The sequence below is a fragment of the Nicotiana tabacum genome, chromosome 19 (assembly GCF_000715075.1).
Source record: "Nicotiana tabacum cultivar K326 chromosome 19, ASM71507v2, whole genome shotgun sequence".
In the NCBI taxonomy this organism is placed as follows: domain Eukaryota; kingdom Viridiplantae; phylum Streptophyta; class Magnoliopsida; order Solanales; family Solanaceae; genus Nicotiana; species Nicotiana tabacum.
Window position 1 is genome coordinate 111,626,675 of NC_134098.1, and position 14,652 is coordinate 111,641,326.

The 14,652-nt window shown below is 37.3% G+C and overlaps 1 protein-coding gene across 1 annotated transcript; it reads right to left on the reverse strand.

The window, feature by feature from the left end:
* Positions 1–12,956: 12,956 nt before the first annotated feature.
* Positions 12,957–14,395, reverse strand: LOC107761669 (uncharacterized). The gene has a single exon (XM_016579914.2). The coding sequence runs from the start codon at positions 14,091–14,093 to the stop codon at positions 13,116–13,118; it is 978 nt and encodes a 325-aa protein (XP_016435400.1). The 5' UTR covers positions 14,094–14,395; the 3' UTR covers positions 12,957–13,115.
* Between the last annotated feature and the right edge of the window lie 257 nt (positions 14,396–14,652).

Here is a 14,652-nt window from a genome sequence, read left to right on the forward strand (position 1 = left end):
ATTGGCTAAAAGCCTTGGGGTCGATGGTGATCGAAGCAAAGTGCGACACCCTCATCGTGGTAAATCAAGTTAACAAGACGTTCGAAGTAAAAGAAGAACAGATGTGAAGGTACTTAGACAAATTAAAGGTAACGCTGCATCAATTCAGGGAATGGACCCTGCAGCACGTACCCCGAGATCAGAACAGCGAGGCTGATACTCTGGCTAACTTAGGGTCGTCGGTCGATGCCGATGAATTCAGTTTGGGAAAAGTACTATAGTTCATGAAATCGGTGATAGAAGAAGGCCACGCGGAAGTAAGCTCAACGAGTTTAACTTGGGATTGGAGGGACAAGTACATGAACTACTTGAAGACCGAAAAATTGGCCTCGGATCTCAAAGAATCAAGAGCCATATGTACCAAGGCTGCCAGATTTAGCTTGGTCGAAGGGGCATTATTGAGGAAAACCTTAGATGACCCCCTAGCCATATTCTTGGGACCGGGAGAGACCGAATACGCCTTGAGAGAAGTGCACGAAGGCACTTGCGGGAGCTATTCGGGGGCAGAATCTTTGGTTCGGAAACTAATCAGGGCCGGCTATTACTGGACTGAAATGGAAAAAGATGCGAAGGACTTCGTACTAAAATACGACTACTGCTAGACACATGCCCCGATGATCCATCAATCGAGAGAAATGCTCCACTCAGTTTTGTCCCCGTGGCCATTAAGTGGGGAATGGACATCGTCGGTCCCCTACCGCGGGCACCCGGTAAAGCTCGATTCCTACAATTCATGACCGATTATTTTTCCAAATGGGTCGAGGCTCAAGCATTCAAAAAGGTCCGGGAGAAATAAGTTATTGACTTCATCTGGGACCACATAATATGTCGATTTAGGATACCAGCCGAAATCGTTTGCGATAATGGAAAATAATTCGTCGGCAGCAAATTAAATAATTTTTTTAAAGATCAAGAAGATACTTTCAACACCTTATCACCCTAGTGGGAACGGGCAGGTAGAATTAACAAACAAGACCATACTTCAAAATCTGGAAAAAAGGTTGACCGGTGTGAAAGGAAAATGGAAGGAGATCCTACCTGAAGTCCTGGGGGCATACCGTACGACTTTAAAATCTAGTATCGGGGCCACCCCATTTTTGTTGGTCTACGGAACGGAAGCCTTAATACTAGTCGAGGTGGGATAACCGAGCCTCAGGTTCCAATATGCAACAGAAGAGCCAAACGGCGAGGCCATGATTACAAGCCTGGAACTATTGGATGAAAGGCAGGAGGTCGCCCTGGTCCGGTTGGCCGCCCTGAAACAACTAATAGAAAGGTATTGCAACCGTAAACCAGACTCTATATCTCCAAAAAATAAGAGGATTATCTGTATACGGATAAAATTGGGGATAAAGCATACCCCAATTTTCCGGTGAAGAAAACGGAAGAAGGGCACGGACGCACGAGACTGAAATCGAGACCGGGAACCTTTCATATCGAGACCCACGAAAGAAGAATGATGTGTTCATTACCAGGCACGATAAACCAACGCTCCCCTGACCCAGAACGACTTCTAAAGCATCGGAAAACACGGTAAATGGTTACACATGATGGATAAAGGGTCGTGATATTCGTACCTGACATGATGTCACGGTGCGAATCTCGCTCGATGTCGATTACGGATCAATAATTAATGGGAAAGGAAGATTTTTACCTCTTTCTATACTAGGGATGAAATTCTCCTGCTATATAAAGGAAAGGTTTTTTCTTTTGATATACACATTGTAACACGCAAACCAACGCAATACAAATTTATTTTTTTGCTTTCTAGCTATTGTAAAGTTCTTACTTTACTGTTTGCTCTTCATTCACAATTGGCTTCGAACCAAGGGTCCGATCGAGGGCAAAACTATTGTTCAACCTAAGTTCGAGTCGGGCCGTAATATTACAATTGGTTTGATTTTTCATTTTGTCTTTAACTCGTTTATCTAATATTCTTGATTATTTGTGTTGAATCAATTCATATATCTTTAAAAACACGTACAAATTTAATTGTTATCCGTTTTAAGGGTAAACAATAGCAGAACACACTTTGTAAAATTACCCCTCTATAACAACCAGATAAAATCTCAATGATTACTAATAATATTTCTAAAAAGTTGCACACAATCTTTTCCATTGAACAAGTTTCATCTTGCATAACACATAAGATTTGAAGATCTGCACATGATATATTTTTCATTGGACAAATGCCAGAAAGTATTTAGATAGAAAATTCAACTGTTAAGCTCTTAGATGCCTTCAAGGCAAAGCTATCATATACTCTTTTGCTAAAAGTTTGGACATTCAAGCGTTATATCGCTAGTAAGAGAATGAAATCTATGAAACAAGCTACAATTATAAAGTTCTTCCATCAATCTTGAAAGAATTTATTATTCTAGTAGCTTTAAAATGTGTGTCTTTAGAGTTTAAATTTTTGTACATTTAGTTTATTGATTTATTAGTAATGTATTAGCTTTCTTTAATATTAATCAATGAAATATGCATATCTTTTGAGATTTTAAATTTGAATAATTTTCTTATCTTTTATATTTAACATTAGAAAGGAAAAAAATAATAAAGTATTAGATAGTTTTTGTCTATAACAACCAAAAATATTTAAAGTTTTAATATTGTTATACGTATATATAGGGGTGGCAAGTTGGCCGGGCCGGGCCCTAAATTGGCCTAACGGGCCGGTCTCATGGGCCGCGGTCCCGGGCCTATAAACTCATGGTCCCGGGCTAATTTTTGTTCATACAAGTTACAAGTTATCTTTTACAAATTTCATAAATCCTTCAAGGTTCGGAGGAAGTTTCGTTGGTGGTGGCGAAAAACTAGTTTGGTCATCGTCGCTTCCATTGTCGGGCGAAACAGCATCCTCAGCAAGTTCAGCTATCATTTCTTCATAAGCTTCGTCTACCTCTGGTTGTGATTCAGCAAGTCCAAAATTTCTTCTTTCTGAACGGATCCAATCTCTGAAAAGTACTGATTTTTTCAAGTTCTCCCTCATAGACGGTCTATAATCACCGATTTGAAGTCTTGATTGACTGAAAGCGCTCTCCGATGTCATAATTGAAGCTTGAATAGTTAAAATATCTCGGACATCCTTGAAAGAACCGAAAAGTATTTTTCTTTGTCCTTCCACCATTGCAAAATATTAAAAGTGCCGTCGAGATTCACTTCCTCAAGTTGCTGTGACAAATAAATTTCAACCTCGTTTAGTTGTGACAATTCATTACTACTAGAACCAAAAGAACCCCTAGGGTCAGCCTGACTAGGACTAGGTACACTTTTTCCTTCGACCAGAGCTTTCAGACGTTGATATCTGACGTTATCTTTAGGGTATTTTTTTATATGTCTAGCCAAATATCGCGTCTCCGACCACAATCTAGTATATTTAAAAGCTAACTCCATACCACAAGTTTTACACTTAGTCTTTTTTTTGGAACTAGTTGAGTAAAAAATGGCCAAACAAGAGATGTTTCATGCTGTTTGGTAAGTTCTCTAGAAAAAGTAAGAGCAGTAACGGGAGTATCATATGGGTCATCATTTGGATTAACAGGGTTATCACTATTTGGATAAACATTAGGAGCAGGACTAGTGGGTGTATCATCATCCGGTTGAGTTTTATCAAGATCAATTTGCTCATCATCATTTTCATCAATAGTATTATAATTAGTAGAATAGAGACAACAACAGCAACGACCCAGTATAATCCCACTATGGGGTCTGGAGGGGGTAGTGTGTACGCAGACCTTACCCCTACCATGAGGTAGATAGGCTATTTCCAATAGACTCTCGGCATCCTTCCCTCCAAGAACTCTCCACCTTGCTCTTGGGGTGACTCGAACTCACAACCTCTTGGTTGGAAGTGGAGGTTGCTTACCATCAGAGCAACCCCTCTTGTCTAAATAGTAGAATAGAGAGCATTCATTAATTCATAGTCTAAATGTTCACCGGGTACAATATTATGGCAAAATTCAGTGTCACTAAATTATAATAAACTATTATCGTTACCAAGAATAGCAGGTGTAGGACGGGTATGGGGTTTGGTTCGGGGAGCCGGGGGCATGGGAGGAGGAATAGCAGTACCACTAGATTCGTCAGTCTTGGATTTTTCCTTATTCTTATTTTTACCAAAAATATTTCTTAAGAAAGACATCTTAATTAATCAAATAATAGCAAATAAATAAAACAAACAAAACTATAATATTAAGACTTAAGAGTTGGAACGCGTTTACCGAATTGACGAGCAACTTGTTGAAAACTGATTATCGTCGAAGATTTTAAGACTTCAATTCACCAACTTCATAATTTTTTCACAAATTGTAACAACCTCAATATTTTTTGAGTATTTTTTGAAATAAAGTAAGTAATAGTAGCAACCTCACAATTTTTTCATTATTTGGGGGGGGGGGGGTTAAATGGCTATTTTTTAAATATCCAACGGCTATTTTTTAAACCTCCAGCAGCTCTTCCGGTCTCTTGACGGGCCAAACGGGCCCGGTCCTAACGGTTCCTAGTTAAGAACCGGTCCACGATACAGGCACGAGCCCACCTTTAGCGGGCCTAACGGTCCCAGTCTGTTTAGCCCACGGGCTCATGCCGGCCCCGGCCCACTTGCCACCCTTAGGTATATAACAGTCATTCACTATAAAAGCCAATGATGTTATTATAGAGAGATTTAACTATAGTTATTTTTATATTACGCTATGACATACATGCATAAACTAATAAGACAAGCACGATAAAAAAGAGTAGGGGATAGGTGGGAATGAAGAAAAGTATATATGTACAAGCGAATATATGAAATTATAAACTAGTTTTACGGGTAGAGTCGATTTTAAGATTTAAACTCTATAGGTTTAATATTTAGGATCTTTGTCATTGAATATATTTTATATTAAAATTATGAGTTTAGACCTACTATTCGATGCAATTTTAGTAAATTGAATTATTGGATTCAAATAAACTCGGTGCCATAAAATTACATCCGCCTCGGTCTACCTGGATTACAGTTTTTCATTTAATTCTTTTTCCAACAAACAACTTAGTTTTTCATTTAATTAGCCTATCGTTTTCTGGAAATAGTGATTATTAGAACTAGAAATTAAAAGAAAGGGCACGGCAAAAGCGATATAAATTACCCCTCCGTTTCAAATTAGATGAGATACTTTTTTTTTAGTATATTCCAAAATAAATGACACATTTCTAAATTTGGAAATAATTTAACTTTAAACTTTTTATTTTACACATTTTACCCTTAATGAGAAGCTTTTATAACCATACAAATGTCATGACCCCACAAAGCTTTTACCCCTTAAGCTTTTATGACCACAAGTTTCAAAAGTCTTATTTTTTTTCTTAAGTTCATACCGAGTCAAACTACCTTATCTAAATTGAAACTGAGGGAGTACTTGGTTTCACGTTAATGGTTCGTCTGGTTGGGAAATAAGTTATCCCGAAAATATTATCATATACTCACATATGGATAAAAATAATATTACAATCCCGTAATAACTAGTCTCGAAATTAGTTATACCGTGATTTTATCACAACTAAATATGAAATACTTATCTCAAACTTAATTCGAGAATTAATAATCCTTTATCATTGTACCAAACGAGTCCTAAAAAAATATCATAAAAGAAAAAGTAACGATGTACAATTTTACTAGCGTATGATGTATTCGCTGTTTATGCTAAGCGAAAGCCGACCAAACCAATCATTCACCGTACAGATTTTAGCCACTTTTATGTTGGAGCAGGTGAGTGCTGATGAGAGATATTGCTGCCCAGAAAATTCTTTAACTTAAGAAGTGGCATTAACGCGAGTTTCAATATCTCTTTGTTTAAGAGTAAATTGCCCCTATAAATGGTGTGCAAGAAGATGAGTACGGAACCAAAATTTGGTTTTTTTGGACTCAAAAAATCAAAATATACGGAAAAAATGAGTAGTGACCATTATATATATAACGTCATTTTAAAGGGCGCTATACATTAACGATCGTTTGTCCAATTAAATATAGCGCCCTATTAAAAGGCGATATATTTGGTATAGCACCCTTTATTAAGACGCTATACTATAGCGTCTTAATAAAGGGCGATATACCTATATAAAAAGTTGTCCCTTCTCTTTCCCCACCAACAGAAAACAACCCCCCCCCCCCCAATAACGTGATAATAATTCTTTCGGGTACAATACAACTTTTCCAGAAATTAGCTTTTGCAGAACAACAGCTTTTTCAGGTCGACAAGACAACACACGTAACGTGGTATTTCATCGCGCTATGCTTCGCGTGATAATGATTCTTTCGGGTATAATACAGTTTTTCTAGAAGATAGCTTTTGCAAAACAACAACTTTTTCAGGTCGACAAGACAACACACATAACGTGGTATTTCACCGCGCTATGCTTTGCATGATAATAATTATTTTGGGTATAAGACATCTGCTTAAACTGAACCAAGTGATCTGTATTTCAAAGACCTTTTGAATAAAAATTAGAACATCCATTTAAAAAATGTCACTAACATTTAACAAGTGGTTCAAAAAGAGGCAAAAGGGTAAAGGTAGTTCAACAGATCCCCATGGAACACGTCTTAACACTATCGATCCCTACCTTGAAAAAAATATACTAGGTTGCTACACTGACTTGGTTGATGACAAATGGTATGGTGTTCTGCGTCCCTTAGAAATAAGACTATTAATATACACACTGATCTCAAAGTTGTAGGGCACATTATTGAGGGCAAAACGTATTCTACAAATCCTGAAGGTATGCGAATTTGGGGCAAAAAACGACAATGGGTTCCCCTATACTCAAAACGGTGTGATTACGAAGTACTATGTCGATGGCATGGGCTTGTTGTGCCACAAGTACTGTCTGCAACCTTCCAAATAAACACACACAAAGATGAACCGGAATTGATTCGACATTTGACGAAGGAGATTTTAGAGATGGAAAAGGCACTAGCTGTTCATCATGCAATGGATGATCTTAACTTCCGGGGAGGAACGGAGGATCAATACTGGAATTTGTTAGAAAATGATAAATTGCATAGAGACGATAATTATCCTGTTTTCCCAACAGGTGTCGAGTGGGAGGGACTACCTAAGTTTCTACCACAGACATTGAACGTTGGAGTCCCATATTATTGGAGAAATCAAGCAAGTGGTCTTATTGATGATAGCGATGAAATATGAGAAATGTGTGTTAATTGGGGCCTAAATTACGATACCCTTGGTCCCGAAGGGTGCGTACACGATGTTGACGAAGAAGATGAAGACAGTGACATTAAAATTATGCCAGACAGCGACGATAATGATGAATGCCAATTGCTTTTTTAAATGGGGTTTATGTTAAATTGTTGTACTTAAGTATTAATACTAAGTATCAATAAGACTTAACAGCAATGGAAACATAATTTTATTTCATACATTCTACAAGATGAACAAGTACATACACTTATTACAACAAATGACGGAAACAAAACACTAAGTGTATCCTTGATAATTGGGGACATTGGATGAACTTCCAGCAGGAGCTGAATTACCACCGTCACCCAAACCAGCTGAAAGACATTTACGACGGTCGTATCCTGTTTGCGAGCATATGCCATATTTACGCGCATAAACGATATCACCAATATCCATTTGGTTCCGTATATGCATTCTTTTTTGCACTTGTCGTTGGTGTATATACTCCTTGTTATACACCATTTTAAATGGTTCCGATGGCCAATAATGCTCAGCACCCACTGACTACAACTGTCCACTATAGGTGTTTAAGTATGCAGCAACACTATATTCTTTATCAACGTAGTTGGTTGCCGCGAAACCTATATGTTGAAATCACTTCATGACATGTCAGAACGATATGTGGTAGATGGACCATTTCCCACAAGAGCATAACCTTCTGGCTTCATTTACGGTATGTGTATTATTCCCCTGGTTTTGATGGATAGCGGTACGAACTTCAAAAATATTTCTCTCGTTAAAATACTGTAAATATGAATGCCAATATGCTCGTCGTCTGTATTTCTCAAATATTTTTATTGGTATTGGCATATATTCAACACCCCTTTCCATCAATGACGATGCACCTCTAGTCCTTTCAACAAACCTCCCCGCCATCTGCTTGAATGACATTCGTACCATGGCAGTGACAGGCAATCCACGTGCAGACTTCAATAACACGTTGAAAGATTCTAACACATTTGTAGTCAGAATTCCCCATCTTCTGCCACTATCCGCATGCAAAGTCCACTTGTCAAGCTCATGTCGCATCAACCAACGATAGGCTCCTTCGTCTTCCTGCCTGATAGATTTCATGTGCCTCCTGAATTTACACTCTTGGTGATATCTTGTAGCCATCCACATTAAATCATGCAAATCCTTATTGGGATATGCCTTCTGAAAATTGGCATTCAGGTGCCTCACACAGTAACAGTGGTAGACATACGGTTCCTGCCATGCACGTAAATTATGTACAGAACTTAAAATACCACCATGCCAATCAGATATTAGACAAATAACTGAAAGTTGTCTGACAATGTGCTCCTTCAAGTGGTTCAAAAATAGTGTCCACGTCTCTTGGCTTTCATTGGCACAAATATCAAAAGTTAGGAGAAATATACTTCCATTAGCATCTACTGCAACGAAGATCAAAAACTTAATATCATACGTTTCTTAGACATGAGTGCCGCTTATGGATATTACCGGCCGGCAATGCACAAAACCATCAATTGCTGATTTAAATGCCCAGAACATATATTTACAGACTCCGCTCTAGCTTCCATTCAACAACAGTCGCGGGGTTAAAGTGTTGCAATGCGGCCATATACCTGGGTAGAGATGCAAATGACTTATCTCAGCTACCATAAATAATTTCAAACGCACGTTTGCCCCCTGAGAAATGCCTTTCTTTTGGTAATGGTACACTCATATTCCTGGTGGACAGATATTATACACTCTTTGATCTTGTACCTTATGAACGCTTCAATGTGTGGAATCAAGACAAGAAAAATCAAGTCAATATTCAAGTTAAAATGACTCTGATACAGTGATCTCACGACACTCTTTTACGTTGTACATTCGCACCGCCCTACTTAGGCGCACTTTATCAGGAAAACGCATGCCCTTTGATAGTACCGTTTCTCTAGATTCATCCCACATTGCTGTCCGAATTTCATCAATATCCCTTGTGAGGGAATCTACATCCGGCATACTTGGCAAATGATCAAGGTAGGGAATCTCCCTTGAATGAAACGGCACGTGGGACTCGTACACTCTTGGTCTAACAGGAAGTGGAGCATGCTCCCTCGTCAAATCAGGTTCAACATTCTCTTCCTCTTCATCATCACCCTCATCAGGGAAGGGTGTGTCATCTCCAAACTCTTCAGAATTGTTGTCATAATCACTATTCTCTTCTTCACTCTGCGCATCTGCCAGATCCCGATTAAATATATCGTCTTCGGGCAATTGAGTAAGGACAGGACCTTCAAGTTGCTCGTTTTCACTACACAACTAACAAAATAATGAGTTACTCAAATTGATCCAAACTTTACATATAACTTTATCACTTCACCTACAAATCGTAATGACATAATTTGTTGACATCCCATGATGGACATTATCCTGTTGGTGATGACTCTCAGATAGATTACCATGATCCAACATATCAGAACTAGGCATATTTCTACTCGGCGTTGGTTCATAACTTATAAAATTTATATCTGGCAGGTACCCCCTGTGGAATATATGAGTGTTAATACAAATTCAATACATCAAAAATAAACATCGTAACACAAAAGAAAATTGAAGTTTACCACTCGTCTTGTGGATTATGTAAACTAGGAGAGAAATTACCTCGCTCATCATTCGCCTGTGGAGATAAGTTTAGATCAGGCCAAACTCTTTCAGCCGGAACCTGTTCGGCTAAAACTGCTCCAAAATAATCACCCGATGACTGAGGGATATCCCTACTTTGCGCAACCTCATTATTGCGAACGTCTTCAGCTTTGACGTACATTTCCAACATTTTTATCACAAGAAATTCCCGGTATTCATCCGGAGTCCTCAAAAAATCTCTCAGAGTTACATCGTTTTCGATGTTAAACTCAGCATAACAAGCAACCCCTTGCGGAGTGATATAATATGGATATCTTCTGGTTACTTCAATATTCACCGAATGTTTGCTCACACTCATTTTTTTACATAACAACGATACCAATATATCGTACTCCATTGTAAGTGGCAACTTAACATGACACTGTGGAGATAAACTATAGCTTACTGAGTTATTCGCCACCACAACCTCACCCCCCCTCCCCCTCCCCCAATATAATGAAACCCTAATTCTTCGCTCTTCAGACATTATGGCAAAATACAAAATAACTTAACGAATAAATATTTTAGAAGACTTGAGAATATTTATGAATGGATTTTTACAAAATCTTTAACCTCTTTAAATTAAGGCAAAAACCAGTCCGGGGGTACAATTATTTGAGGTATAGCGCCTTAACTATGGGCACTATACCCAGTTGAATTATTGTTATGTTAATTAAGCCTAGAAGAATTATTGGTGGGCCCACATAATATATATATCGTCTTTTAAAAGGGCGTTATACTTTACTGGGCAAACGGTCGTTAAGGTATAGCGCCCTTTAAAAGGGCGTTATATATATATTATGCTCATTGCTCATTTTTTCCACACATTTTGGTTCTTTGAGTCCAAAAGAACCACATTTTGGTTCCGCACTCGCAATAAGAGTAATACTCTATTTAGCTAAACTTTTAAATTTTGCTTACTTTGAGAGAGTTTTCAAAAATTACTTTTGTGAGAGTAATATTTTGTGTTTAGCTAAATTACTTTTAAAAAAGCACTCTTGTTAGTATTAGATGAGCAACTTATATTAGACCAATCTTCCCAAAAATATGCTTTTGAACATCAAATTACCAGCTTTTGAACATCAAATTACCAACAAAAAAAAAGATGTAAATACTCACCAAATAAATTAATGATCTGAATTATTTATTATGAGAGACTTAATTAAGTTTAAAATCTTATTGAATTAGATATAAAAATGAAAACTACCAAATAAATAGAGGAAGCAAGTTTGTGAGACTTCGGCCATAGATGTGTTGTTGACTGGCTAGCTTTTGTCCATACAATGGGAATACATTGACAAATATAAATTATTTGTAAGTACTTTTATTTTGAAAATTAAAAAATAAAAATAAAAATTGTTTCTGCTTCTAAAAGAACAAACGCCATAAATTCTCCAAGATAAGCACTTAAGCACTCTGAAGTGAGCAAACCACTAACTGGTGCGCAAGAGGAGTTCCTACAAACTGCCTTTAAGATATAATCTATGTCAATTACTTGCATTACGTTCCAACAAGATCAGATTTGTAGCATTCCTTAGGAACTACAAATTATCTAACTTGACTAAAGAAGTTTTGTAAGGTAAGCTGATCATAATTTACATGAAGAGGTAGTAGAGATTTTCTTGCAAATTTCTTTGTTTGAAATATGCTGTTTACTGTGTATGAATAAATTTTCAGTTCTTCTGTATGTTTTGAGCCTCATAAATGGCTTCTGATAAGTCACTCTGCCTATTAATCAGTTTGTCTCTTTGTTCAGAAATCATCTCTGTTTTCAAATAAAGTTCTTGAATTTGAAAACCTCCAACATTTTGCACCCACCTGCATCTACCCAAACGAAGACTCTGATGCTATACTTGACATACCTTTACACTAAGGGGTCGTTTGGTAGGGTGTATAAGAATAATGCGGAATAAGGTGTATTAGTAATGCATGAGTTAGTAATGCAAGCATTAGTTATGCAGATATTATTTCTTATTTACTTTTTGGTGTGGTGTATTTAAATTATAATGCATTGCATAATTTTTAAGAAAAATAATTATTTACAAAGATGCCCTCCATATTCTCAACCTTTAAGGGACTTTAAGAATAATTTTGTCTTTAACCATACTAATGAATGCATTAATAGCCTTGGTATTACTAATGTCATGGTTTTCTATGCATTACTTATACATAGAATAATACCAAGTATGATATATAACTAATACAAACATTAGTTATACACATATTAAAAAAATATATCAAACAAGGTATTAGTAATACATAAAGCTAATACTTGTATTATATTTTCTAATACCTCCTACCAAAAAGCCCCCTGAGACTCTGTGTGCGCGCGCCCCTTTCAGTCTTGAAGAGTTGTTTGATTTGACTCTATCAAAAGTACTACTTGTGAAAGAAAATAAAGAGTCTTTTTTTTTTCTTTGGTTAAATAAGTGCTGAGTGTATAAAGTAAGGCTTCAAATGCAAAAAAAGCTAAGTACACATGAAAGCATCTATTTCTGTTTAGGTCGATGCAATGACTACGCTGCTTACTTGTAACTCAATTAGAAAAGAGAAGAAAGGCAGGGGAGGGGAAACTTTGTTGCCCTGTTTAGCAAAGATAGTTCACAACGAGCATTGTTAACTGATATCGAGTGCCCACTTCATGGTAAATTAAAATCTTGAGTTACAATTTTTATTGAATTCCTAAATTCATAAATGTATTATAAACAACCTAGTATAACTCCTTGGTGGACTAATAAGCAAAATTGATTACACTTTAGGGAATTTCATGTGATCTTTTATTTCTCAATGTTTTGGGCGTTATGCAATTCAGTTTAGTCTTGGATATGGTTATAAGTAAGAATATATATATATATATATATATATATATATATATATATATATATATATATATATATATATATCTGATGTTACTACATATCCAAAAGTTACTCTAATTTTCATTTTACAATTAAAGGAACAGAATATAAACAAAATGGAGGGGTAAAATTCCTAATGATTAAAGAATCACAAAGCTCTCAAAATGCAAGACAAAATAAGTAGCAATTAAGATGAATAGACATTTTGCGAGCACAGACAACCTTCATTAATAGAGCAGTATAATATATATACATCTCTTAATTAACTTCAAAATAAATGTGACATGATCTGATGTTTTTATATCTATACAGGTTTAATTTGCAATATATAGCTTATTTATCAACATCAGTATGAGAATGATGGATTGGTAATATGGATAACCCAGTGCTGACCATCGACTTGGACAGTGAGATTATGAACGCTGGCAAACAAATTAACAGCCCTTCTTACTCCTCTATTATCAGCTGCGGTGAAATAGTCATGTCCAAAAAGGACACCACCGGCACTACCGGGCTTCAAAAGCTTAAAAGCCCGGTTTATATCAGACCAAGCCGAGTGAAAATCATGTCCGGCATCAACCTCAATCAACTCACCAAACACACCCCATTCACACAGTTTCTCCAGTGCTGACCCGCTTGAAAAAGGCATGTAAACCACTGACTCCGTCGCGTTCCCGTTCACCACGTTTTGCATGAACTGATACATCAGCAAAACGTCGCCGTTCACCATCTTCATATCCTTGAACTTTTGATGATCTGAAAAACCTGGCCAGCCTCGAAAGTCGTCTATGCACACGACCTGAGTGTTGTTTAGACCCAGTCGACGGGTCAGCTCAACCATATGAAGCGCCGATGCACCCAAAAACGTGCCTACTTCTATTATGGTCTTGGGTCTCACCTTGCGTATGAGATTCTCGAATACCGCCCCTTTTGAACCCCAACCTTTGACCCACTTTTTTCGGAGGAGATTGTCCACGCGTGGCGGCGGGAAATTCTGCCACGGCGATATCCCCTTGAAGACACGCTCTAGAATTGTGTGGCGGATGTTTTGTGAAGGAACCGCCTCACCACACACCGCCCCGAAATTGTTGTGGTCGCCTTCTGTTCCGCTGCTAATTGCTGTGTTTACATAGCTGACGACAGCGTTAACATGCGCGGGTGGTTTGTTATGAGTATAATTATTGCGTGTGTAGCTAGATAGATAACCCAGCGAGTAGGCCAAGAGGAGACAGATGAAGTAAACAACAGGTTTAACGGCAGATGAAATTCTCTTTGAGTAGCGAAAGTGGTGCGGCAGAGGTGGGGATCGTGGTTCTTGTTTCATGTTACAAGACTAGTTCTTCGATCGGCGGGTTTAATTTTGGTTATAAGAGAAAAGGGATTGCTAATTAATGGACAATGGTATTGTATATATGGAAATTAAAAGAGGGGGAAAAATTTTCCTTTTACAGCTGCAGCAATAATATAACATTATAATGGCTTGGAATCCAGAGAAAGAAAGTTCTTAATATTTTCAAGTGAATTATGGAATTACGATCATGAAAAATTGCTACCCTTTCTTCCTGTATTATTGCAAGAATTAATATACTTAAAATGGTTGATAAATATTCATCTGAACGTCAGCTCACTCCACAGGTCAACAATAAATTAAGATTAATGAAAAGAGCATAATATTTCTTTTGTTTGCTTGCTTGTGTTTCTTCCCCTCTTTTGTCATGTTAAATTATAATATATGTATGTCAACTACAGCCGGATAATAATTAAGTACAGAGAGACGACTTTGTAGCTTACGCTATCGAGCCCTCTTAACTAATTTTCGACACTCTGGCCTTAAGTTTAGGTGCTATTTTGCATTATATTAACGTACTATTTTTTTCTTGATT